The sequence below is a fragment of the Phoca vitulina genome, unplaced genomic scaffold, assembly GCF_004348235.1.
Source record: "Phoca vitulina isolate PV1807 unplaced genomic scaffold, GSC_HSeal_1.0 scaffold1, whole genome shotgun sequence".
In the NCBI taxonomy this organism is placed as follows: domain Eukaryota; kingdom Metazoa; phylum Chordata; class Mammalia; order Carnivora; family Phocidae; genus Phoca; species Phoca vitulina.
Window position 1 is genome coordinate 1,368,797 of NW_022589704.1, and position 25,931 is coordinate 1,394,727.

Sequence of the window (25,931 nt, forward strand, 5' to 3'; positions counted from 1 at the left end):
AGTGTCCCTGTGTGTCTCTCAGTGTCCCGCGTGTCTCTCAGTGTCCCCGCGTGTCTCCCAGTATCCCCGCGTGTCTCTCAGTGTCCCGTGTGTCTCCCAGTGTCCCCACGTGTCTCCCAGTGTCCCCACGTGTCTCTCAGTGTCCCCACGTGTCTTTCAGTGTCCCGCGTGTCTCTCAGTCCCCGCGTCTCTCAGTGTCCCCGCGTGTCTCTCAGTGTCTCGTGTGTCTCCCAGTGTCCCCGCGTGTCTCTCAGTGTCCCGCGTGTCTCTCAGTGTCCCACACATCTCTCGGTGTCTCACACGTCTCTTAGTGTCCTTGTGTGTATGTGTTTCTCTTTCTCCAGGTTTATTTTGCCTTTTCCTTTACTGTCTGGCTGTGTCCACAGGAGACACTTGTGTCCGCGGACACGTTAACCCCTTAGCCCTTCACCTTGACCTTTCGGGCATTGTGCTGTCTAGACAGACCTGGGAATTGGGGCCCTGTGCCCTGCAGACCTGGCTGCTCGTCTGCCCTTTGCCCGGCAGCCTGGCCCCTGTCTGCTCCCGCCGCAGACCCCCAACCTCACTCTGCTCTGTCTTGCTGCCCAGGAGACGGAGAAGATCATCGCTGAGCTCAACGAGACATGGGAGGAGAAGCTGCGGCGGACGGAAGCCATCCGGATGGAGAGGTGGGCGGTGGGGAAACTGAGGACTCCAGCACCCCAGCCCTGGGCTCCTGGGGGTGGCCGTGCCCTAGCGTGGGACGGGCTCATCTCCTCTCACCAGGGACTCCCCCCCTCCCCCCGCCCCGTCACCCATGGCCCCATTGGCCTGATCTCTGATCAGGTGACAGGTCTCTCTAGGCGGATCACTGACTGGATGGGGCACCACCTGGGTGCTGCACTTGGGCTGTGTGGCCAGATCGCCTCCGGCTCCTGCTTGGCCGATGGGTCGGTTGGGGGTGAGGCAGGTCCTATGGCCTCGAGGCTCAAGCTGACCCGGACACTGTCCTTCCAGGGAAGCCCTACTGGCTGAGATGGGCGTGGCCATGAGGGAGGATGGTGGCACACTGGGGGTGTTTTCTCCCAAAAAGGTAGGTGCTGGTTCTAGTTCTGGGGTACAGCCCTGACTCAGACTGGCCTGGGTGGCCCACAGCCCTTTTTGGGGTGTTAGCTCCTCTGGGAGGCCAGAGGGATCCTCCTGGGCTGAGAGGGGGCAGGTGTAGGCCCCAGGGGCCATGCTCACCCACAGCCAGACCTTCCTGTGTGGGAGACTCAGCCTGGCCTCCCCACAGTGGGATGTCCCCGTGGCCTTAGGACATCCAGATGGCTCACTCTGCCTGAGGAATGGACTGGGATCCTCGAAGTGGAGGCAAGACTGGGGGGCGCGGACCCACTGGAGCCTGTGCGGGCCATGGGCAGGGCCTGGCTGGACATGAAACTGGGAGACACTGCCCTCTTGGAGCTTAGCCAAAGTTGGGCCTGGCTGTCCCAGCTGGGACTCTTCTCCCACCCCAGCCTGGCTCGCTATCCAGACCTGGCCCTGTCAGCTGGGGGGGGCTCACGTGGAGCAGGGCACCGCCCCCTTTGATAGCTCAGATGGGGTGTAGCATGAGCATTTGGGGAAAATTCTCTGATAATTCTAGGACCCAGGACCCCCTTCACCCCAAAGAGTGCCAGACCCTTAGAGCTCTTAGGAGCCAAGTTCCAAGCCAGGAAGCCTCCAAGGAGGTGTCTGCTCTGACCACAGCTCGGGGTCTCCAGGCCCTGTCCCTGACACTTGGTCAGCGAGGAAGCACCTTCCCGTCTTCCCTGGAGCAATTTCCTTGTGGCTGGCTTTTCACCTTGGCCTTGTTTGAGACAAAGGGTTTCTGTGTTGCCGGCACCTGAAGCCAGAGGCACGTGGAGTGCCCTCCGTGCTGCTGGGGACCCCTGGGAAGGGGAGTGCGCATGCTGGGCGATGCATTCAGCAGCTGGGCACAGGGCCAGGCTCTTCGGGCTTCTTCTGCCCCATGCACTCCAGGCCAGGAGAGCAGCGTGGGCTAAGGCCCAGAGGCAGGAGGGAGGGAGGGGTGCTTGGGAGGGTGTGTGGGCAGGCTCTGCACGTGGGGCAGGCTGGGGAGTAGGTGGTACGCTGCTTCATATCCCTTCTGGATAGGCTTTAGTTTTCATTTGGAATGGATTGCTCCTGGGCTCTCAGTCCCTGACCCTTCCTGGGGAGTGGGGTGCACCCCAGGGCTAGTGCACAGAGCTGTGGGGGCAGGTGGCCTCGGGCATTTGCACCCTGGAGGCCTGGAGGCACCTTGGTGGCAGAGAGAATACTTGATGGCCCCAGTCTTGGCACTGCCCTGGGGGCCTCTGAGGATACCTCCTCCTGAGAGGGTGGCATTCCTGGGACTCTGGCGAGCACAGCTCTCCTTGCTTGGGAGAAGGGGTGGCTGGGGATGGTTGTCCCCAGTGTCCGATGACCAGGACTTCACAGTCCTGCACAGAGTGGTGGTGGGGCGCTGGGGGACTTGGAGCTTGGTGTGGAGGCTGCTTATTCCAAGGTGCCCAGTGGGAAGCCAAGAAAGCTGTCCCAGCGTCCACCAGTTGCAGGACCCCAGCCTGGGACACAGTGCGGGGTGGCGTTCCTGAGCTCGGGAAGCGTGTCTAGGGCCCCAGTGGGTGAAGCCTGTGGGGGTTGCCCTGGGAAGGACAGGTGACTGAGGGCAGTGCTCAGACAAGGTGGTCACCTTCGGTACGCCCGCGGACGGGAGGGGCCCGAGCTGGGGGGCCTGGCAGGGACTTCTCTCACACCCTCTGCTCCACAGCCCCCAGGCCACAGCCCCCTCCCCAGTCAGCACCCTAATCCTTCTGCACTCACAGGTCCACTGGGGCCCTCAGCTCCTAGGTGCTTCAGTTGGAATGGGGTCCTGTAGCCCCTTTTAGGGTGGAGGAACAGACCCAGAGCCAGGTGCCCTGGTCCCTGTGGGACCCAGCCCGCGCCCTGCATATCCAACGGCCCACCGCAGCCCCCAGCACCTCCCTGGGTTCCCAGCTCCTCTGGAAGCCCAGCTCCCCCTGAGTGCCTCCCCCCAGGTTCTGAGCTCCCCAGGCTTCTCCTCAGGGAAGCCAGGCTGGGAGGACACTGCGTCCTCATGAGGCCAAGCCTAGGGCTGGTGGTGGTGGTGGTCTGGCACCTGAGGAGAGAGAGATCAGGTGGGTGCCAGTGCTGGGCCCCTGCGCCTCCCAGCAGAGGTGACCCTCCTCTCTCCCCAGACGCCACATCTCGTCAACCTGAACGAGGACCCACTGATGTCCGAGTGTCTCCTGTACTACATCAAGGACGGGATTACCAGGTGGGGGTCGCAGGGGTGGTCGGCTCCTCTGCAGAGGGGCTGCCGAGCCTGGCATCTGCTGAAGCCCTGCTGTCCGCTCGTGCTTGTTGCTGGACACGAGGCTGAAGGCCACTCTGTGCTGCGGGCTCTCCCAGGCTGGTCTGGGCTCGGGGCATCCCTTGCGGCCCCACCCGTGCACCCTGGGTGTTTCCCTACGGAGCCCAGCTGGGCATCCCTGTGGGGGGCGGGCCAGTGGGCGGCAGCCTGGATGCCCTGGGTCCAGCCTGTGCTGACGGTCCCCGCCCCTCCTCCCCAGAGTGGGCCGGGAGGATGCGGAGAGGCGGCAGGACATCGTCCTGAGCGGGCACTTCATCAAGGAGGAGCACTGCGTCTTCCGGAGCGACTCCCGAGGGGGCAGTGAAGGTACCTCTGCCCTTCAGCCCGGCCCGGTCCCCCTGCTGCTGACTGCTGGGCTCGGCCCAGGCTCCTTCGTCAGTCCTGGGCAAGCGCCTCCATTGGAACGAGGCTTTGAGTGCTGGGATGTGGACACGGGAGCTCCCTCCCTGTGCCAGGAGTGGGCTGGGGGTCTTCCTGGGCAGGGGGATAGTAAGCTGTGAGGAGTGAGCCTCGATCCAGGGTGGAGAGCTATTTTTGGAGCACACTTTCCTGTCAGCCTTGGAGCAGTCATCTGTCCATTACCCAGCCTGCCTGCTCGCCTCTGTCCCCGTTGCCCGTCTGGGACGTGGCCCTCTCGGGAGACACCTGCCGTATCCCTGTGCCATCACAGTGCCCACGGCCCCCCCAGCGCCAGGCATGCTCCCTGGCAAGCGTCTGGCCTGCAGCCCACTGTGACTGGGACACTTCAGGGTCATGGCCTTAAACAGCGTTGGGGATGTCGGCTCTCCCGGAATTCTGTCCCCAAAGCCTGCCCTCCTCTGGGTGGGTGGGCTCTAAGCTCTGGAGGGCTCTGGGACTCCTGGGGACATGCCAGCCACTGTTTACCATCCGTGCCCACCTGGAGACCCTGACCGCTCCCCTGGTTCTCTGACTCGGGCACATGTGCCTCTCCATCGGGCGTCACCTTCCTCACCTGCTGTGTGAGGGCAACCCTCCTCTGGGGCCCAAACGAGGTATTACGTGCCGGCAGTCAGGCTTTGCAGCTAGCAGGGAGGAGAGAGGTCTGATGGGGGCCGCACCTGGGTGGCCAGGTGAGCCGAGCCGTGCGTGTGGACAGAGGGCATGACCAGCCAGGATGACGGTCCCTCACAGTCCTCCCCTCTAACCTCTCCTCCTCTGTCCCATAGCCGTGGTGACCCTGGAGCCCTGCGAGGGCGCAGACACCTATGTCAATGGCAAGAAAGTCACGGAGCCCAGCATCCTGCGGTCAGGTATGACTAGGGCCTGGACACCGGTATGCTTTCCCCCCGCTGCTGCTTCAGGATGGGGCCTGGGGTCCATGCACTCAGCTTGGTGTCTCCCTCCTGGCACCTGGGCCCGGCTATAGTCAGGGCCCGAGGGCAGGGAGGACAGAGCGGTGACCAGCCGAAGGTGGCCGGTGAAGGTGGCTGGGGGAGGAGCTGAGGGAGGCCTTAGGGAGGACCCACCAGCGGACAGGGGCTGGCATGGGAGGAGGAGCTGAGCCGGCCCCTGTGGGCCCCCAGTTGGAAGGAAACTAGGCTGTCCAAAGACCTCTTACGGGCAGGACTGTCCAAAGACAGTGGGTGCTGCTGCCCTGGTGGATGCGTCTGCCCCGGGGGGCCCCGGGCACACACAGACCGGCCCCTGCCCTGCGCCAGCCTGTGGAGAGGCAGACGGGCAGGGAAGGACCCTCGAGCCCATGCTGCAGGAAGGGCCCGAGCACAGCCTCCGGGTGTGGAGGGGCGTCCAGGGCCAGGGCACGGGGTCAGGAGGCCAGGATGGGGGGCGGCACGTGTGGGGTGAGGCAAAGGATCGTATGTTGGAAAAGCACCAGGACTGTTTTGCCAACATCGTTGGCTGCTGTATGGGGAGGGATGGAGGAGGTGGATTTGGGGAGAGAGTGAGGTCCTGGCCACAGGGCAGGTGGCTGGTCCAGAGCGGGGACCTGGGGAGGCTCCCGGCGGCCCTCCCTGGGGTGGGCAAGCCGGAGGAAGTGCCTGTGCCCCGCTTGCCCCTTCTCCTCCCCGTCCCCACCCCAGAGGCCCCCCCCCGGCCACAGCCCCCCCCCCCCCCCATTGCCAGCCTGGCTTCTGTCCCCTAGGAAACCGCATCATCATGGGGAAGAGCCACGTGTTCCGGTTCAACCACCCCGAGCAGGCGAGGCAGGAGCGCGAGCGCACGCCCTGCGCAGAGACACCCGCCGAGCCCGTGGACTGGGCCTTCGCCCAGCGGGAGCTGCTGGAGAAGCAGGGCATTGACATGAAGCAGGAGATGGAGCAGAGGTGAGGCCCGAGGCTGGGGCCCCCTGCGCGCCCTGCCGCGCACGCCCCCGCTGTGCCCACTCACCCCCGCCCACTCCTGCAGGCTCCAGGAGCTGGAGGACCAGTACCGCCGGGAGCGCGAGGAGGCCACCTACCTGCTGGAGCAACAGAGGCTGGTGAGGGCAGCCCCGCCGGCCAGGCCCCCCTGCAGGGTGGGGGTGGGGGCCGGGCTCCCCGCTGGGCCAGCCCTCACTGTGCTGGGGCTGCCTCCAGACGTCCTGGGCAGGCCCTGGGGCCCACAGATGGGAGGCCCAGGCGGGAGGCCGGGGAAGGGGCTGGGCGCGCACGTGGGTCCACGGTGTTCCTCCTGTGGCCAGGACTACGAGAGCAAGCTGGAGGCCCTGCAGAAGCAGATGGACTCCAGGTACTACCCGGAGGTGAACGAGGAGGAGGAGGAGCCGGAGGACGAAGGTGAGGGGCTCTCCGCTGGCAGGGCCTGGGCCTTGGGCTGGGGAGGGGTCTCGGACAAGAGGAGCCCCCAGGCCACTCCCTGGAGATCAGCTGGTCAGCACCTTTGCCCCGGGGTCCCTGGCCTGTTGCTGGGAGGCACCCATGGCGCAGGACCGGGGGGAGGCTGGGCTGCAGCAGGAAGGCACCTGTCCACGTGCATGCCGTTTCCGTGGACCAGCCCGGGTGATGGGGAGCGTGGTGCTGGCAGGGCGTAGCCTCGGCTCACCCGTCCTGCCAGCGTGAGGCTGGTGCTCTTCCCCAGGCCTGGGTCACACTGCTCCTCACCGCAGGTCCACCTCTCTGAGCACCACCTTGGGCGGCCCACCAGCTGACCTCAAGCCGCTGTGGGCGTGAGGGTGGCCACAGGCAGGGCAGACGGGGAGGAGGCAGGCCCGGGGTTCATGTCCAGCTTAGCCTCCGGTCAGCTGGTCAGTACCTTTGTGCTGACGTGACCTTGGCCTCCCCTTGTATGGTATTATCTACCCGATGAGGCTCCCTCCCTCGAGGCAGGAGCACTGGGTGAGAGAGGCCGAGCCTGGGAGCCCGGACAGGCCAAGCCTGCTGTCCCTGCGTCCTTCCTGGTGCGGGCGCAGTGGGCAGAGGCGTGGGAGCCGGGACAGGGCGTGAGGCTCGGCCCCGGTTGCCCTCCTGCCTGTCCTCGGGCGCCCGCGCCCACCGCGGCCCACACGCGGCTGCCAGCCCTCTCTGAGCTTACCGGCCTCTCCGCGAGCTCCAGTCTCTGGGCGGCCCCTCTGGCCACTCCGGGGGCAGAACTTTCCGCCGGCTTCCTTCTGCCCCGGCCATTGCGGGGAGTTGCGGCACTTCTGTGACGACCGCACACGCCTCTCCCCGCAGTCCCGTGGACGGAGAGGGAATGTGAGCTGGCACTTTGGGCCTTCCGGAAGTGGAAGTGGTACCAGTTCACGTCGCTGCGGGACCAGCTGTGGGGCAATGCCATCTTCCTCAAGGAGGCCAACGCCATCAGTGTTGAGCTCAAGAAGAAGGTGGGCTCCCACCCCGCTGCCTGCTGCCACCCTCACACGTCCCGCTTCCAGGGGGACTCGGTGCTGGGCATGCTGCCCCTGGGGAGGACACAGCCGCCGTCCCCGACCTGGGCCCCTGAGAGCAGTGGGCAGGATGAGGAAGGCCCGGGGCCGGCCCCGGGGGGCGTGCGCCCTCCTGCTCAGGGAGCACGCGTGAGCAGGTGCAGCTTTCTGTTCCGCTGCTGGCCGGAAGGCTGCAGTGAACATGCGGGGCATGGGGTGGGGAGGTGGGGAGGAAGCCCTTTGGGGCCTGGCCCCCGTCCACCAAGGGGCTGACGGGCGGTCATCTTCCCCCTGCTGCAGGTCCAGTTCCAGTTTGTCCTCCTCACGGACACGCTCTACTCCCCGCTGCCGCCGGACCTGCTGCCCCCAGAGGCCGCCAAAGACCGGGAGACTCGCCCCTTCCCCCGCACCATTGTGGCTGTGGAGGTCCAGGACCAGAAGAATGGGGCCACCCACTACTGGACGCTGGAGAAGCTCAGGTGTGGGGGGGGTGCGAGGGGAGCGGTGGGGGTGGGTGCGGGTTCACAGGGCTCCTGGGTCGACGTGGTTGTTTTTCCTGCTGTGATGGCTTTCAAAACCAGAAGGAGAAAGCGTAATTATAGGGTCCGTGTTCTCCTGCTGCTGACACGGTGGTGCTGCAGGGGGGCCGTGGGGGGCCGGCAGAGCATGCGGGACGGGCAAGCCGGCCCTGAGGGGTGCGCAGGGGGCCTCCAGAGCGGCGCTGGGCAAGGCTGCGTCCTCAGAAGAGCTCAGCAGGGTACGTCTCCACCTCGGGACCGGAGGGATCCCAGGGAGGACAGCGGAGGGGCCTGGAGGGGCTGGACGGGGGGCGCCGCTGTCCCTGAGAGAGGCGTCTTTCCTCCAGCTCCATGCTCCCCACGTGCTCGCTCGAATGTACGGCTCGATCTAGAGAGAGACTGAGCGAGACCGAGGTGGATGCCATCAAAAGAAAGTCTAATGCTGCTGGGGGTGCCCTGGACGTGAGGGGCTCTGCACAGAGGCAGGGCCCTGCAGGTGGGAGGGAGCCCTGGCCATCAGGAGGGAGACAAGAGCAGGGGCAGGTGAGGCCCTGGCCTCGGCGGGGCAGGGCCATCGGCGGGGACTGGCCACTTTGAGTTCTCCTGTGGGCTTTGGAGCACAAGGCTGCCCGGGTTGCCTAGTGCCTGGCCCTAGGGAGATTTCGGGCAGGGGCTGCTGACTTGGTGGTGAGCGAGGTAAGGGCGGGTGGGGTTGGTCTGTGTGTGAGGGGTGGGACTCACCCACAAGTTGTTCACGGGCTGGCTGGCCACCCAGCGAGGCCCCAGGGAGGTCACAACGTCACAGACTACAGAGAACGGAAGATGTTGTTAATACACACTCGCGGTCTACCCAGACCCACCCGCACACACCGCTCAACACTCACGGACATCGCACGCCTTCCTCTCTAGGACGGCTCGTTCACACGCGGACACACACACTGGCGCGCACACGCTCACACAGGTACTGCGCTCCCCTGACTCGTGCGAACAAAGGCCATGCTCACGGCCCCTTCCCACCCTCCCTGGGGCTACGCTGGGACTTCTGTGAGGACAAACAACCTTGTTCCTGTCACTCCCGAGTTCTAGGGGGAAATGACTGCATTTCCTTTCTTCTACAGCATGTTGGTTTTTCTAGGGATAATCATTTTTAAAGTATTATCTGTGTCTATATCCTATCGCCAATTTGCACTTCGTTCCGTTGAGTTTTAAGGGCCCCGCGACACGATCCCCCATCCCGAGCTGTCCCACCCTGGCTTTGGCGGGCCTTCTCTGTCCCCTTCCCTCCAGTTCCAGGCCCGTCCTGCCTGCTCACGTCACCTTGCTGTCACTGGGTCAGCGTCGAGAGGATTTAGCGGTGCCTCGTGTGCTTACCTGGGAGTTTCTTGCTCGTGGTTGACTGATTCTGAGGAGCGTGGAGGGTCTGTCAGCAAACCACGCTGGGCCTTGGGTGACGCTGAGCTATGCCTGGATCTGGGCCGAGCGCTGTCCCCAGCAGGAGGCACGGCCTGCCGATGCTCCGCCTGGGCCCACGGTGATCTCTGTGCCCCGCAGGCAGCGCTTGGACCTGATGCGGGAGATGTACGACCGGGCAGCTGAGGTGCCCTCCAGTGTCATCGAGGACTGTGACAATGTGGTGACTGGCGGAGACCCCTTCTACGACCGCTTTCCCTGGTTCCGGCTGGTGGGCAGGTGGGCGCCTCCTTCCCTCCCTAGGCTGAGAGAGAGAGAGAGAGAGAGAAGGTGGTAGGGGCAGGGAATGGGCCTCCTCCCAAGGCCGAGACCCCCAGCTGGGGGACCCCAGCAAGAGGCCCTTTTCCACCTCGACTCCCCTGTCCTCATCCTTCAACGTCTGAGGCACCCCCCAGCCACTCTGGTCCACAGACCAGTGGGCCCTGTAATCTGGGGATCCGGGGAGGGGAGGGCGTCTCAGCATTGCCACCTGCACTGTGGGGTGGTGGCCGCCAGGTTGCACATGTCCACGGGTGTGAATGTGTGTCACCCGGTCCTCACACGACCTCAGCCACATCTGGCCAGGATCACGCCAGCGGGTGCTTTCCAGAACTTTCCGTAGCCTCCCACTGACCACATGTGCGGTTTCTTTCCAAGCCTGGGGATGGGGTGCACTTTTGGTTCTCTTGTCTTTTAAAGCAGCATTCCTGATGGTCTGTGTGTTTGGTTTTGGTTTTAAACAGAAGCCCCCCCACCCCCGCCCCTGTCCGTCCCTGCGAGTAGCTGGTGTTAACTTCTCTCTGTCTTGTCGTACTAACCTCAGTTCAGTCATCTCTGGCTGCAACAGCTACCCTCTTCTCAACACATGCATGAGCGAGCGCATGGCTGCTCTCACCCCCTCCCCCACCTTCTCGAGCCCCGACTCCGACGCCACCGAGCCTGCCGAGGAGCAGAGCGTGGGGGAGGAGGAGGAGGAGGAGGAGGAGGAGGAGGACCTGGAGGACGACGTCTTTCCGGAGCACGCGCTGTGCGACGGCCGGGACCCGTTTTACGACCGGCCCCCCCTGTTCAGTTTAGTAGGAAGGTTGGTGAGGTCGAGGACGGCATGCTGGGAAGGAACCAGCTCTTTTGTGCAGGAGCACTGCTGCGGGCACAATTCGACCGCCGTCAGGGCGTGGCCCCCGGTGCGCGGGGCAGCTCCCCGGACCCCCAGGCCGAGGCAGGCCGAGGGGCTGGCCTCCCCGAGGAGAGGGCGTGAGGGAGTGACAGGGCTCCTGGCCATCCTGGAGCGTGCCCAGCAGGGACAGCCGGGGTCCCAGTCACAGGAGGGGTGGTGCACCCGGAGCACAGCCCTCTGGCTCCGTGCGGGCCGAGCTCCTCCTGCAGAGAGGCTCTAGATCCCTGGGGGGAGTCCTGGAGCAGGGCCCGTGGGGGGCGTCTGGGAAAGTGGGGGTTTGCGTCTTGGCACCCACCACCCGCTAAGGCGGCTTCGCTCCCCTCTGCCTCCTTCTGCTGTTGCCCCAGAGGTGGAGACTCCCGGTTTGCCCTCCCTGCCACACCCTCTGGGAGAAGGAGCAGAACCTGGAGGAGACCGTCCGGGAGGGCAGGAAGGAAGGGCTGGTGCTCAGGCAGGGGACGGTCTGCCTCCCAAGCCTGGGGCCCAGTGGACCCTGCCTCTCCCTGAGCCTTTCTCCGTCCAAGGTGAGGACAGTTCGTTCCTCCTGACCTCTGGGCTGTCCTGGCGAGACACGGCACATGTGGCCCACACTTCCCGGAAGTGCCCTTTGCAGAGAGGGCCCATTACAGTTTCTGGACGGAAGCGGGAGGCCAAGGTCAGGAGGTGCCGCAGAGGCCCCAGGGCAGCCCAGACCTTGCCGGCAGATTGGGCAGATAGAGCTGCCATTCATGTTTTTATGACCGTGGAATGGAAGCAAAACAGGTGAAGGAAACATCTAGAAACCTAGCTGCAGTGGTAGAGCATTTGGCTTACGAAACAGCTCCATGTAGATGTTACGAATATATAAAAAGTGTCAGACAGTTTCAACAGCGACCTTCTCTGAGTTTGAGACCGCTTCCTTGGGCTAGGCCACTGGGAGCTTTTGCAGGTCTTGACCTTGGAGCACCAGGCCTGGAAGCTGAAGGCTGAGGCTGGTCCCCAGATTAGGGGGTTCACACGGGGAGCCCTTTGGAGCCCTTGGGTGCAGACCCTGGAATGAAAGCCCCGCCAACTTCGCTTGCAAGCAAGCAGATTCCCGCGGGTGCATGTCATGGATTTATTCTGACTAGTTTTCCATGAGTGTGACGTGCTGGCCTCCTGGATACAAGCATGGGGCTCTCTCCCTCTGAGATGCCCCTCATCTGGGCCTCCCGCTCTGCTGAGTCCGACAGGGGTGTAGCCCTGGGGGCCAGCTCCACGCAGGCCTCTAGAAGCCCTGGGCTGTGGGCCCGGGAGTCGCTCCGGTGTCAGGTAGGCATGGGCTCAGGGCGCAGGGGAGCGAGGGCACCGGGAGAAACGGGGTGTGGGCTCTGCAGTCTCAGCCAGAAAGAGCTGGGTCCTTCCAACATTTTCCCCCCTCTGTGGATCTGAGATGTTACGAAACAACCAAACCAAACCAAAGTCATCAATGAGAGGCCAGCCCCCCTACGGCGGGCGGTCTGTGAAGGGTTTCATTTGGAAACATCCCCATCTTTTCGGTTTGGCAAGAATTGGCTTCTCCCGCGCAGCAGCTGTGCAGGCCCAGGCCCTGAGAAGGACCCCATCTTTGGTTCCCTTTATCCTTCTGGTAGCTGCTGGCTCTCTCTCCAAAGCTTAAGCAGAATTGGGGCGCCCACTCTTGTCTCCCTTCGGAAAGGCTTTCCTGGTCCCAGCATGCGTCTCTGCACCTCACCAATCTCGTGGTTAGCCCTGCCTCCTCCCCTCCCGCCACACTCAGCCCTGGCTCTGCCGCTCTGCCGCCTCCTCTCTCTCCGGGCGGGTTTCAGCCTGCTTCAAGGTGCCCTCCCCCCTGTGGACGAGCCCCGCCCCCCAGCGTGGGCCTCCCACGTCTTGACCTTGGGCTCCTCACCCATGGCCAGGGTTAGCCCCCCAGTGGCCTCTCCCTCTGGTGGTCTGGGGTGCCAGGTGAAGTGGGGAGGTGGGATGGGCTGACCCAGGCAGAGGAAGTGGGCCTGGGGGCTCTGGTCCCCCCCCCGATGATCCTCCTGGCCAGGAGCACCATTTGCAGAAGCTGGACGGGATGGGAGCTGCAGGGAGGAGGGCGAGGGGCTGGCTGCCAGGGATGGAGGGTGCAGGGAAGGGGGAGGAAGGACCACCCGAGGGAAGTGTTCCAGACTCTGCGTGGAAAGACGCCGACCTGCTCTGGGTCCACACTGTGCCCCTGGGCTGGCATGGCCAGTGCCTCAGCTCCCAGCTCGGTGCCCTCTGTGCTCAGGGCCGCTCAGCCTGAATCGTCACCAGCGAGGCCACAAGCCTCTCTGTGTGCAGTGGGTGCGCCCTGGCCAGCAGGGCCCTCCGGGCAGCCCTGGGGCAGCTCTGGTCCCTCGGGGGCCGATGCTGAAGTCAGGCTGTTTCTGGCACTTACGGTGCAGCGAAGGGCAGGCCAGCGTCCGTGCCATGGGTTCCATTTCATCATGTCCTGGCTTCTGTGGGTCAGGCTGAGCTCTGCTTGGGGTGTGGGGTCTTCCAGCCTGCTGCCGCCATTGGGAATGGTGGCTACTGGGCCCCAGAGGTCTCTTCTGGCTGATGTGCCCATCGCTGTCTCACGATGAGGCCCCAGGGATTCAGGGTGGCAGGAAGGAGAGTGGACCCAGCATCTGGCACCGGATGCTCTCTTGCCTTCCGGTGGTGTCCCACCTGCGCACCCTGGGGGGGCATGTGCACACGCGTTCACGCACGGCTGGGTTGTGACCTTCAGAGAGGGGGAAAGAGGGTCGGCCATGGACCCCAGGGGTCTTTTTCATTGTGTAATCCCCCACCTCCCACCAGGGGGTCCCTCAAGATCCCAGCCCTGGGAGGCCCTGCCTCTGGGAGCACAAATGGGACGCGTTGTCTGAGGATCTGAACTCGGGCTTTGCAGTTCTCGATGTCACGAGTGCTCGGATTTTCCTTCTCCTCTGACAGAAGGAAAGCCTAAAAGATCAGAAAAGAATTGATCTACTTAATTAATTAGCTGTGTGAATCGAGCAGGTGGGCATTGGCACGTGGTGTCTGCATCCAGGGGAACCTGAGAGGGGCCAGCCTGTGGGTTTAAACCCCGGCCCCCGGCACCTTGCCTTCTGTCTTGTGTTGCTCTGTGGAGGGGTCCTAACGCACTAGTGCACCAGCTCTAAGTGCCGTGCTAGATGCACACCTAGGGAGAAGGTGCCCGCAGGGGAACCAGGACGTGTCGGGGGTTAGGGCAGCCTCACATCCGCTGCCAGGATGTGAAGAGTGGGCGTCTGAGAAGTGACGAGCTGTAGGCGCGCTGTGTCCGAGCCGGCCCCCAGCTGGCTCAGGCTGTAGTGAGCAGCTAGGACTGCACCACGGCTTTTTCACCCATGGACCGCTGAGGGGATGATTTGGGCCTTGGGATCACGAGAGGCCCAGCCCCCATCTGGTTTGTGGGAACCTCAGATCTGCACAATGATACAGGTTCTTGAGCCCACGGGTTGGCAACCTGTCAGAAAGCGTCCACTCTGGAAGAGCACAGCGTGTTTTGTGAAGCAAGGCCTCAAGGAGAGAACCGGGTCAGGGCCTGCCTGCCCCCACCTCGCCTCCTGACCTGGACCGGGCCCTGCCCTCCGCCTCAGTCTCTCTCTGCCCTGGCCATGGTGAGGGATGGGGAGGAGCATCAGGAAGTGGGTGGGCATGCACCCTGTGAACTCAGAAAGGGGTGGGGGTCACCTCTGGGGTGCTGTGAGTGGCACTCTGGGTGACCACAGAGCCCTGCACGCCCAGAGTCGACCCCTGAGGAATCACCCCTGAGCCTTCTAGGAAGGCAGCCCCGGGCCAGGGGCTCTGCAGTGGCCTGACCCTGGCTTACCTCCTGGCTGGGTGACTCTGGACAGTCCAGGAAGCTATCCTGATTAAGGACTCTCGTGCCAGGCACGGTGCCCTCACCTGGCCCCCAGTGAGAGGTGTCCCCTGCTTCTGAGGGTCCTCCTGTTGGTTCCCTGCAGAATATAGATGGGGGTGGGCAGACTGGGCCCTCCATCTGTACCTGGGGCCCCTGGGAGCCTCCTCAGTGCCTCTCTGCCTCCCAACACGGGGCTTCCCGCAGCGGGCCCTGCCCCAGGAACGAGGCCCTGCCCTGAAAGGTGGGGTGGGGTTGACTGGAGGACCCTGCAGCTCAGGGCTGTCCTGCTCGGTCCCATTAGCTCTCCAATGTGATGGGATGGCCAGGTGGGGCCCAGCCAAGGGGGCAGAGCAGCGTCTGGGCCTGTTCTGCAGCCTGAGTCCTGGGCTCCCTCCACTTCCCCTTTTGGACCTCAAGGCCTTGCTCCTTTCATGGCTGCCCCCCTCACACGCCCCCAGTGTCAAGCAAAGGCCCTTGGCCAGGATGCCAGCGTCCCAGGGAGGGCAGGCCACCATCGTCCCCATCCCGAGGTGGGTGCTGCCGAGCCCCACCAGCCAGCCCTGGCCAGTCCCTGTCAGCGGGGTGCCCTATGCTGCTGCAGCAAGGGGCTTCTGCTCCCTGAGCCTCAGATCCCTTTTGTGACTAGGGCCAGGACTGGCTTCTGCCGGCCACTCCCGTACCTCGTCTTGGTGGGTGGTCAGGGGCAGCAGAGCCCCCACCCCTGCCCTAGTCATCCATCAACACGGCTGCCCTTCAGTGAGTTCCCTTGGAACAGTCCTCCTCCGGGGTATTCCCGGAGAGGCCGCTTTGCTGGGGAGGAGAGGGGCTCCAGGAAGCCACCAGGGGCTGACGCTCAGGGTGACACTCAGCCCCCTAGGGCAGCGCTACCTTTCCCTCTAGCTGGCACCTGTCTTGGTCTGGGGGGTGCCCAGGAAGCAAGAGAAGGTTGGCAGACACAAACCCACTGTTGAGTCACACAAACAGATGGCCATGAGGAGTTATGTGACGTGGGGGCTGGGAGCAGAGAGCGCCTGGGGTGTCCCGGGACAGTGGGTGACTGGACGGTGGGCTTGGCCGGCACCAAGGGTGTGTGGAAGTCTGGTTGGAGCCCCAAGCCTCCTCTGGCTGCTCTGGGGGCCGTGGAGGAAGCAGAGGGGTGGCTGGCTCTCCGCAGAGACATTTGGGGTAGAACCAATGCATCTGAGACAAGAGCCAGATGGTGCTCAGGTTTCTGACCTTCTGTGGGTGGAGGGCCAGTGGGAGTGGAGGCGAGGGGGCACCAGGGCCTGGAATTTGGGTCCTTGAGGAATGGCCCTCCCCATGCTTACAGTCGTAGGGGGTCCTCTGGGAGCTCAGGTGTGGGGCAAGGCCAGTGGCTCAGCCTGGGTGGTATCAGACCTCTGAGCAAGCTGAGAGGGGCAGGGGGTGGGGTGACATCTCTCTCCCTTCTCCTCCCAGCTCCACCCTGGGTCATGCACCCCGGGCCAGCACCCACCTGGCCCGCAGACTGCGACCTTCCCTCCCCCACCTCCCCTTCACCACCAGCCCCCCACTGTTGCTCTTGCTTCTGGACCTCCTCCATTCTCCCTGGCGGAGGCTCTGGGCCTCCCTCCCCCCGCCTCTGCACCTGCTCCCGCACACCTCCTACCTTTCTGTGTCCAAATCCTGCCCATCCTTTCCCAAGCTGGATCCCTCCCCTGGCACCCCCAGCCTCCCCAAGATCCTCCTGGGAGCTCAGGGCTGTTGAAGGCTGCGCCCCTGGGCCACAGCAGCAGCTGTCCGTCGTTCTGTGGCTGGAGGGGAGGGCAGCGTGGGGGGCAGGTGGTGCGCTGAAGTGTGATCAGAGCTGCAGGTTCTCACCAGGATCGGGCTCACGTGAGCCCGCCGTCCTGTGCCAGGAGTCCCCCTGGGGAGGGCGCCCCTGAGCAGGGAGGAAATGTGCTCCACATCGGCCTGCGCACCTGGCTGGGTGGCCCGGGTCTTCCAGGGTCCTCTTGGTCCTCCTGGCTGCCCCCGTGACCTCTGCACGTTGGCGAGCTCAGGGAGTTGGGCAGACCCCCGGGTGACGTGGCCACTACCCAGCCTGTCCTGCCGCTCTTCGGGTGTACAGCTGGGCCGCTCGGATGGGAAGGGCCCTGGGCACTCAGAGGGCGGCTGACCGAGGCTCACCAGGCGGTGTCGTGCAGTCTAGGGGTTCCTTAGGGCTCTGCTCAGCCAACTTCCCGGGCCCTGAGCTGGGGTGGCGCCCGTCGGCCGGCGCCGTGAGCTCCCACCCACTGTGTTCCCAGAAGGGTCTGAGAAGGAATTGAGCTGTATTCTGCCATAGGACCCCCTGGGGCCCTGAGGTCCGGGGTCACTGGGAAAGGGGCGGGAGGCCGAGGGACTGCCAGTCATCAGTGCCAGTGTGAGGTCATAGCTCGGCGTGGCCGGGTCCCCAGGTCCTCCTCCTCCTTGAAGCAGGCTGAAACCTCCCTCCTCAGCTCTCAGACCGCGGGTATGGCCCCGCGGGCTTTGCCCTGTGCCAGCCCCACTCCGCACTTCCTCTCTGCCCGCCCTGCGCACGCCCTCCTCCTCCTCTGCCCCTGCCTCCTCCTGTCTCCTCTGCAGCCCGGGGACCGCCCCCCACCCGGCCCCACCCAGCACAGCCCCCGCCCGTCCCGCCTGCTCGCTGCCCTCGCTCTGCTTCGCAGTGTCGTGTCGTGAGCCCGGGCCGTGCTGCCGCCAGTGCTGCTGCCTGCAGGCTGCGGGGAGGCCCTGACCCAGCCTCTGCTCCCCCAGGGCCTTCGTGTACCTGAGCAACCTGCTGTACCCCGTGCCCCTGGTGCACCGCGTGGCCGTCGTCAGCGAGAAGGGAGAGGTGAAGGGCTTCCTCCGCGTGGCCGTGCAGGCCACCTCAGGTGCGTGTGGGGCGGCCCTGGGTGGGAGGTCCCCGTGGGCACCATGCCGTGGCCAGCATGCCGCTGGCCTCCTCTGTTTCTCCGGCCCCCCGGCTGGCACGCAGGCTGCCGGCGCCCAGGAGGGTGCTCCGGGAGAAGCCCCTGCTGCCCAGCTCCAGGCTCCGTCCTTCCAGACTCTCCCGGGCCGGGTCTGCCGGGGGGCGGGCCCCCCGACACAGTGCAGGCTGAGCCCAGGGTTGTCTGAGCCCACTGTAGCTCAGGGGCCCCCTCCCTCCCATCGGGCAGCCCCAGGTGGACCCAGACCCCAGCCGAGTGCAGAGTGGTGCTCTCTCCTAGCGCCCTGCCGTCTTGGAGCCCAGCACAGGTGCGCAGACCCCGGACCCCCCCACAACAGCTCTCAGAGCCTCCCTCCAGACTCCCCACCGTGCCCCTCCTTCAGACCCCTCGGCCCCTCTGGAGCTGACCTTTCCCCCCAGAGGCTGGGGACCCTCCCTCCACTGTTGGCTGCAGAGGTGGACACCCTCTTGCTGCTGAGCCCCCTCTGCCCTGGCCAGGGTCCGGGGACAGGCAAGCCACAAATGACTGCCTTTGAGCCTGGGTGTGTTTCCCTGGAAATGGCATCCCATGTGAAGCTTCCCACCCAATAGGCATGTTGAAAGGTCATTCCAGAACACAGCTGTGAACACCCTTATCCGACCAGGAAGCGGCAGGCCCGAGGGCCTGGTGCTCGCGCTCTCACAGCCGTTACTGCCTTCTTGGCCCTCGGGCCCCTGCCCCTCCCCCGTGGCCTCACTCTGTCTGCTCCCCACGGCCTTGGCAGCCCAGACACCCTGGGGAGTCCACTGCAGAGCGTCTCCCAGACAAGGTGGGGCCGGGCTGCTCAGAGCGCGAGCATCCCACCGGCAAGACCTCGTGCCACCCCACCCCACCTGGATGGCCCAGCCACTAAAGGGGGCTCTGGTTGTACCCTTGGGACCCTTTCGCCAAATTCTCACTGGCCCACAATTTCCAGGTGCCCTTTGTAGTGCGTCCCAGTCATGTCACTGTGGTGCTAAGACCCCCGGGGTCCTGAATGGGGGGGAGGACCGAGGACAGCAATGCTAGGGACATCTAGTGCCACCCTCATTCCTCATGGGTGACCCTGTCCCTGTAAACTTGGGGGGGGCTCTTGGCCCTTTGTGACCAGGTTGAGCCTCGGTGGAGCCGGTCCCACTGAGCGGCCTGCTTTATAGGCGGATGCGGTCTGTATTTGGACACACTTGACACTCCCTGTCTAATGCTATGGTGGAGAAGCTGCAACTTCAGAAAGCTCCGGTGGTCACAGAAGTCCCACCTGCCCTGCGAGTGTCCACTTGTTGGACCCCTAAGCACCGAGCTCTGTGGTGCTCTGGTCCTGGGCCAGCCCTGGGCCCTTGAATGGCTGGGGTCGAGAGCACAGCAGGGTTTGTCCCCCCTGGGGGCCCCAGAAGAGGAGGTTGGAGCCCCTGGAGGGTCCTAGAGGCCTCCCAGGGTGGGGTGTAGCCAGAATGGCTGGAGTCAGGGTCGGGGAGGGGACGGAAGCCAGGTCTGGGGGGGGGGGGTCCCTGGGGCAGCAGGACAAGGGGTGGGAAACAATGGGAAACCACAGGACTCTAAAGGGAGGGGAGTGGGGGGTGTGGGGTGCAGGTATGGGAGCTGAGTGAGGGGTGCTTGGGGGCTGTTGAGGGTTCAGATGGAAGATGGTGTGGGCCTGCAAGGGTGGAGGCAGAGGGACAGCTGTGATTCTGGGGGTGAAGCCAGGAGGACCCTGTGATGTGGGCTCTGCCCAGTGAGGCTCTGCTGGAACACCTAAATCTGGGGGGTGGGCGGTGGCCAGGACTCAATGGAGGAGCAGGGTTCATAGTTTGGTTTTGAGATGTGGAGTCTGTGATCCCATCAGGACCGGCCGTGCTGAGGAGGCGGCCCTTCTCGGGCCCTGAGCGGCACAGGCTGGTGGTCTGAGTGCCCGGGCTGGCACCCTGGGTGTTCTGGAGCTGCGGTTGGCAGTGTTGGGGATCCCCTGTCCCAGGTCAGAGCCTGTCCCAGTTCCTGTGCCTTGCCCCTGCCTGGTGGCTCAGACTGGCTCTGCCAAAGCCTCCTGGGGGACAAGCATGGCCCTGACCGTTGGCTCTGTTCCCGTTTCAGCTGATGAAGAGGCCCCTGACTATGGCTCCGGCGTCCGGCAGTCAGGAACGGCCAGAATCTCCTTCGATGACCAGCATTTTGAAAAGGTACGCACAAGGGTTTGCCTGGCCACCCAACACCAACGACCCCCCTCCAGCCCGATCCCAGGGGCCAGCTGTGCCGAGGGCCCGGGCATACCCGCCAGGCTCAGGACCTGCCCTGTGGGCCCTGGGCCCTCCTGGGGTTCGTTCCTCTCTTCCCAGGCCCCAGGCCTCGTGGCTTGCCCAGTATCTCACTGTCTGACTTGTCCTGACCCATGGGGTTCGTCTGTCTCCTCATCACGGCCTCCCCTGGGTCTGTCCCTGCTTTCCCCACGTGGCCCCCGGCTGCATGTGCCCCCAGACACCAAGATGCCTCCACCCACCCGCCCAGCAACCCCTCTCTTGGGCTCGCTCTCCTGGACACTGTGTTTCCATCTTTGCCCTCCCCTGATGCCCCAGGGAGAGCTAGAGGGGCCCCTCCTCACAGTCCCGATGCCGTTACGTGCTGGGCTGGCCCTGCTGCGGTGCCAAAGGACAAGGTGCTGCCCCTGCCGGGTCTCCTCACTCAAAGGAAACGGTGCTTTCCGCCTACACTCCCCTTTCTGCTCTCAGGCAGAGAGAGGGGGAGGGTCCTGCTCGGTGCCCCCATACTGGGCTTAGCTCACAAGAGGCTCCTCCACTCTCCTTCTTAAGGCTCTTTCTTACCCCGTCCCCACCAGGCCCCCCGTCACCCCACCTGAGCCATTCCCCACCTTCCCCTCTGCAGCCGACTCCGGCCACGGCAGCATAGGAAACTGAGGCCGAGGGAGGTGGGTGCCTATCTAGGCAGGGGCAGGTCTGGAACGCAGGCCCGCAAAGGCCCTGGCCTGGCTCCGGGGTCCTCAGTGGGCTGTCGTGGCCTCGCCCTGAGCCAGCACCCTCTGACTCTGGCCCCCAACCCACTCAGTTCCAGTCTGAGTCCTGCCCAGTGGTGGGGATGTCCCGCTCTGGGACCTCCCAGGAAGAGCTTCGTATTGTGGAAGGTCAGGGCCAGGGTGCGGACGCTGGGCCCTCGGCCGACGAGGTCAACAACAACACTTGCTCAGGTGGGTAGCCACACCTGCCCCACCGCAGTCCAGAGGGCCTGCCCCCTCTTGGCTCAGCCCCCACTCCCAGGGTCCCCCAGGGAGGCTGTAAGACGTTTCCAGGGGAGGAGGCTGTGCGGACTTCTCGCCTGACCCCGGGCTCTAGGACCCCTTGGAGGTCCTGCCACGTTGCTCCACCCTTGGCTCCCAGCAGCCGTGCCTCCAGAAAGCCTCCTCCTGGACAGCCCCGAGAAAGCCCCCCTGGACGGGCCCCTGGACGCTGCCCTGGACCATCTGCGCCTGGGCAGCACCTTCACCTTCCGGGTGACCGTCCTGCAGGCATCCAGCATCTCTGCCGAATACGCCGACATCTTCTGCCAGTTCAAGTGAGCCCCAGCGCCCCGTGTGGCGGCAGGACAGTGGGCGGGCGCTTAGCAGCCTGGGCACCCCTGCCAGTCTGTGGGTCCCCACCCCATGGCCCCTGTGCCCAGCGAGCATCTCCTCTCCCTTTACAGCTTCATCCATCGCCATGACGAGGCCTTCTCCACGGAACCCCTCAAGAACACGGGGAGGGGCCCCCCACTCGGCTTCTACCATGTCCAAAACGTACGTCCTGAGAGCTCTCCCTCCCCCCCCGGGGCTCTGACTTTATGCAGCTGCCCCAAAGCTGAGCCCAGCTGCAGTCACTGTGCATCATATCTTCTCCCCATCCTGAGCCCCAGCCGTGAGCTGGGCAGGGCCCAGGTGCGAGGGCACGGGGCCTCGGGTGCCAGGTGGGGGCGTGTAGGCTGTTACTGGGCAGTGGGGGCTTCGGTGGGCTTACGCCTGGGGCTGGGGGCACCCTCGGGCAGATGTGAACACAAGATGTCTGGGGTGCCCGGCATGGCGCTGGCCAGTATTGGGGAAGAAGCAGAGAGGCAGGGCACACAGAGGGCCCCGGGGTACCCGGGCACAGTCCGGAGAGGTCAGGGAAACCCCAGGCAGGGCATGTCCCCAGCCAGGCTGTCAGGAGAGCAGGGGCTTTGGAGTGGAGTCACTCCGTGAGGCGGGAGAACGGGGCTAGCCGGCCAGTGGCTATCACTTGGCCGTGATGATAGTCGCTAGGTGGCGGGACCTCGAGTGCCCACCGAGGAGTGTAAAACGGACCCTGGGCAGTGTGGCTTGTGGGTGCGTGGCCCAAACAGTCCTGAGGCCCACACTTGGAAGGGCCCCCCAGACCGGCCCATCCTGAGCCTCAGGTTCTCAGCCGGGGAAGCAGGGTCAGGTGTGAAGGTGTGCATGCTCGGTGGATTCATTTCCTGGGCACCCCGAACAAAGCCCACGCACTGGGCGGCCTTAACAAAGCAACTGCCTCTCGGATCTGGAGGCTGGAAGCCTGAGATCAAAGCATGGGTAGGGTCGTTCCTTGGAGACCATGAGGGAGACCCCATGCCAGGCCTCCGCTGGGCAGGCAGACGTCCTCTTCCATCTGTCCTCACAGGGTCATCCATCTGTGCCCATCTTTGCATCCTGATTTCCCCTTTTCATGAGGACCAGTCACATTGGATTAAGGCCACCCTGATGCCCTCATTCTAACTTGGGATTACCTCTATAAAGTTCCTCTCTCTGAATACGGGTCCTGGGCGTTAGAACTGCAACATAGGAATGGGGGATAGGGGGGCACAATTCAACCCATACCTCTTGGTATGTGGGCAAGGGCCCAGGAAGGGTCACAGCAGGCCACAGAGGTGCCCCCTGCCCTTTGTCCCCTCTCGAGTTCGGTGTTCTGAAAGGGCACTTGCAGGGGTCTGGCCCCCAGCTGTGGGATAGGAGGGGAGGCGCGGCTGGAAGGACCAGGGAGGAGCATCACCCCTTCGTGGGCAGAGGTCGGGCCCAGTCAGGGTCTCCAATCCGGTTCTCCGGGGAGGCCGAGCACTTACCTCTGCGACCCTCCTTCCCCTCTCCTGTGGCATGGCCTCACCCTCCTGTCTGCGCTCCTCACCCACCAGATTGCGGTGGAGGTGACCAAGTCCTTCATCGAGTACATCAAGAGCCAGCCCATCGTGTTTGAGGTCTTCGGCCACTACCAGCAGCACCCGTTCCCACCCCTCTGCAAGGACGTGCTCAGGTCAGCAGCCCTGGGTCGGGGTTGGGGGAGGTCGGAGGGCCCTTCCCAGACCTTCTGATGCAGGCCCCTGCTGCCCTCCAGGGTGCGGGCCCTCTCCCCCTCCCTGCCAGTGAAGCCACCCTGCTCCAGACAGGCTTCCCGATGCCCACCTTCCCCATGGACGGGGCGGCCGGTCACCCAGGGTCAGCAGGACCCAGAGCAAGTCAGAGACGTCCCTCCAGGACTGAGCTGCGAGTTTCTTAAAGAGTATTGCTGTCTGGACCTTGACCTCGGCGTCTGTGGGCCGAGTCTTAGGGCCAGGGAAGCAGGGGCTGGGCGGGGGGATGGCCAGGGCAGCGCACTGCCCATGGAGAACGCCACCCTAGGGGCCCACCTATCCTGGTCTCCCGGAGTCCTTGGACCCCAGGCAGAGTGAGGGAACATCCTTCCATCTCCCTCATCCCCTGTGACTTCCCAGGGGCTCTGTGGGTGGGCTGGGTGTCCCCTCTGCGGTTCCCACCCCCAACCTAGCGCAGGGAGAACCGCAGAGAGGCTTCTCGGGCGGCGGGAGCCTCTTGCCTCCTCCATCCCCCTCTCAGCTGTCCTGCGGGACCCGGAGCTACGCGGGGCGTCCAGGGTGTTGGACAAAGAGAAAAGCCATGAGGGCATCTGGCCCCATGAGACTCGTCTGTCCTTGGGGTGCCGAGGGAGGCTCTGTCCTGGAAGCCCCTGGACGGAGAACCAGAGTCTGACCTCGCCCAGTTCTCGTGGGTTCGTGGGACCGCCCCAGCAGGGTCTGGGCTCCCCAGGGGCCTCCTCCCCTGTCCAGGCTGGTGAGGGCCTGAGCCTGGGGCCTTTCCTGGGCCCTGGAAAGCAGGGAGGCAGACAGGGGTTGGAGCAGACAGCGCCTTGAGCTCCCCCTGCAGACCCTGCCCTTGGCTCCAGCTCCAGCTCGGGGTCTCGGAGACCCCACCTGCAGCCACCTCTCTCTCCACAGCCCCCTGAGGCCCTCGCGCCGCCACTTCCCAAGGGTCATGCCGCTGTCCAAGCCAGGTACCTGGGGCTCTCCTGAGTCCACTCCTGGGGGGGCGAGGTGCCCGTGCTGCCCTGGTGCGTCCCGCCCCTGCCGGGACATGGCAGGCATGGTTTCCCACCAACGGGTGCCTCTGTCCTGTCATCCCCCAGTGCCTGCCACCAAGCTCAGCACGCTGGCGCGGCCCTGCCCTGGGCCCTGCCACTGCAAGTACGACCTGCTGGTCTACTTCGAGATCTGTGAGCTGGAGGCCAACGGCGAGTGAGTCCCCATGCCTGCTGGGGACAGGGATCCCCAGGGGCCCCGGGGCTGGTCGAGGTGGTGCACGCTGGGTCTCCTTGCCCGACTGACTCTGGCCTCCATGGACTGGAGCGCCTCCTCTCCGCCACAGGGAGGGGCTGCTTTCCCTGTTCTCACCATTCAGCTCCTCTGGGCACAGGGGTGTGGGGGGGTGCAGGGGTGTGGGGGGGTGCAGGGGTGTGGGGGCGCAGGGGTGTGGGAGCGCAGGGGTGTGGGGGGCGGGGGCTAGCCTCTCGCATCTCTCTCTTGCAGTTACATTCCTGCAGTGGTGGACCACCGCGGCGGGATGCCGTGCATGGGGACCTTCCTGCTCCACCAGGTGCGAGGTGCTCCCTGCCCCTGCCCCTGCCCCTGCCCGCTCTGGGGCCCTCAGGCCATCTGAGCACGTCCTCTCTCCTGGTGCTGGCAGGGCATCCAGAGACGGATTACCGTGACCCTGCTGCATGAGACAGGCAGCCACATCCGCTGGAAGGAAGTTCGAGAGCTGGTCGTGGGTGAGTGAGCTGGGTGGGGGCTGCCTTAGGGGCTGGGGCTGGGCTGGCAGGAAGATCATGGACCCCACCCACTCCACCAACGCCCTGTCCAGGCCAGATGCCTGAGTTTAACCACAGCTCTGCCCCTGTTGCTGTGTGACTTTGGCCAAGTCACGGAACCTCTCTGTGCCTCAGGCCCTCCCCTGGAGAGGGAAGCTTGGGCTAGGGTGACGATGCCCAGTTCCTGCTGAACCGCTGTGCTGGTGGCCCACGCTGGCACGAGCAGCACAGATGGGTCCTGCCACAGACCCGCAGGCCTGAGGCTGAGGGCTCACGCCCTCTGAAGCCTGTGGGGGGCAGCCCTTCCTTGCCTCTTCCCGCCGCTGCTGGTTTGTGGGGACTCTCTGGTGCTCCTCGGGTGGGGACCCGTCATGTGGCCACTTCTTAGGAGGACCTGGATTAGGGCCCACCTACTCCAATGTGACCTCATCTCAGCTAATGACATCCGCCAAGACCCTAGTCCAAATAAAGTCGTCTTCTGAGGTCCTGGAGGCTGGCACCACAACACATCCTGTTTGGGGGGAGGGGGCGACACACGATTCAGCTCACAGCGGTCACCACAGACCTCAGACATTTTCCTTCAACAACATCACACTCTGAACACTTTGGTCCACTAGAAATGTTTCTTTTGCCAAGCTGTAAAAGTTCGTCTTCCCAGCTTCCATTCAAGCGCATGGACAACTGTCCATCCCTCCCCTGCCCTGGAGCTGATGGATCCTTCTGGAAGCCCCTTCCGGGCCTTTCTGTGGCCAGGAGGGCAGCCACTGGAGGGTGCTGTCCCTGGGGCTCATAGGGGGGCCCTGAGGGTGCAGTCACAGGGATGCCACCAGGAGACTCATCGTGCTGGGCCCCAAAGTGCAGGACTGTGGACCCTGAGCTTCTGCGGGCCCAGGACAAGTGCTTTTGTTTTAGACATTGTGTATCTATTTTGACACAAATCGTAGAAGGCTGGAGCAAGCTAGGAAATCCTCATCTTAGATACTGTTTAGGGCAAGTTATGGAATCGACTTAAAGAAAAAGATGAAGCGCGTACCCAGCCGACGCACGGACCTAATGCAGACAGGAGTGCTTGTCCCGTGTGTGGGCAGAGGAGGGGTGTTGTTGAAAGGAGGCGGGGAGATGCTGCTGTGAACTCCAAGGCCCCACTGCAGGTTGAGGGGTTTGGGCTCTGCCTCTCTGGGCCTCCTAAACCAAACAGACCTGCGAGGGGACGTCTCTGCCTGACGGGGGCTCCCGGGCATCGTGTTGGCCACACCGCAAGGGCAGAGACCACTGCTGACGCACGTGCCCCAGGGGCCGAGGAGGGGTGAGGCCGGCACTGTAGCGAGCTTTCTTGCTACAGCTGAGCTGCGGGGCACTGCACCTCCAGCCATGGGGGACACACCCTGGGAGCACTTTTGGGGGAGCCCACACCTGCCTTCTCCCAGAACCCAAATGTTGCAAGAAGTTTCCAGGAGGTGGGGCGGGCAGCTCCAGTGTGCGTGGACACAGAATCCTGGCTGGGTGCTGGGCTCTGCCTCACCTCTGCCTATGGGGAACGGGAGGCCAGTGCTTCCTGTAT

General features: G+C 64.4%; 1 protein-coding gene across 18 annotated transcripts in view; it reads left to right on the top strand.

Annotated features, from left to right (window-relative positions):
• KIF1A (kinesin family member 1A) overlaps positions 1-25,931 on the top strand; it is a 96,213-nt gene that overhangs the window by 48,710 nt on the left and 21,572 nt on the right. For 9 of the 18 annotated variants that reach the window (XM_032387814.1, XM_032387934.1, XM_032388012.1 and 6 more), the window contains 22 exons: positions 589-668; positions 997-1,072; positions 3,240-3,319; positions 3,615-3,721; positions 4,603-4,686; positions 5,538-5,718; positions 5,801-5,873; positions 6,075-6,168; positions 7,063-7,211; positions 7,554-7,732; positions 9,323-9,460; positions 10,044-10,304; positions 17,053-17,171; positions 19,335-19,420; positions 20,301-20,439; positions 20,630-20,804; positions 20,934-21,024; positions 22,407-22,525; positions 23,502-23,557; positions 23,690-23,798; positions 24,090-24,156; positions 24,247-24,331. In XM_032387814.1, coding sequence (XP_032243705.1) covers positions 589-668; positions 997-1,072; positions 3,240-3,319; positions 3,615-3,721; positions 4,603-4,686; positions 5,538-5,718; positions 5,801-5,873; positions 6,075-6,168; positions 7,063-7,211; positions 7,554-7,732; positions 9,323-9,460; positions 10,044-10,304; positions 17,053-17,171; positions 19,335-19,420; positions 20,301-20,439; positions 20,630-20,804; positions 20,934-21,024; positions 22,407-22,525; positions 23,502-23,557; positions 23,690-23,798; positions 24,090-24,156; positions 24,247-24,331 — 2,548 coding nt within the window. The remainder of the gene's footprint in view (positions 1-588; positions 669-996; positions 1,073-3,239; positions 3,320-3,614; positions 3,722-4,602; positions 4,687-5,537; positions 5,719-5,800; positions 5,874-6,074; positions 6,169-7,062; positions 7,212-7,553; positions 7,733-9,322; positions 9,461-10,043; positions 10,305-17,052; positions 17,172-19,334; positions 19,421-20,300; positions 20,440-20,629; positions 20,805-20,933; positions 21,025-22,406; positions 22,526-23,501; positions 23,558-23,689; positions 23,799-24,089; positions 24,157-24,246; positions 24,332-25,931) is intronic. The other 9 variants (XM_032388759.1, XM_032388845.1, XM_032388919.1 and 6 more) reach the window with 3 other exon arrangements.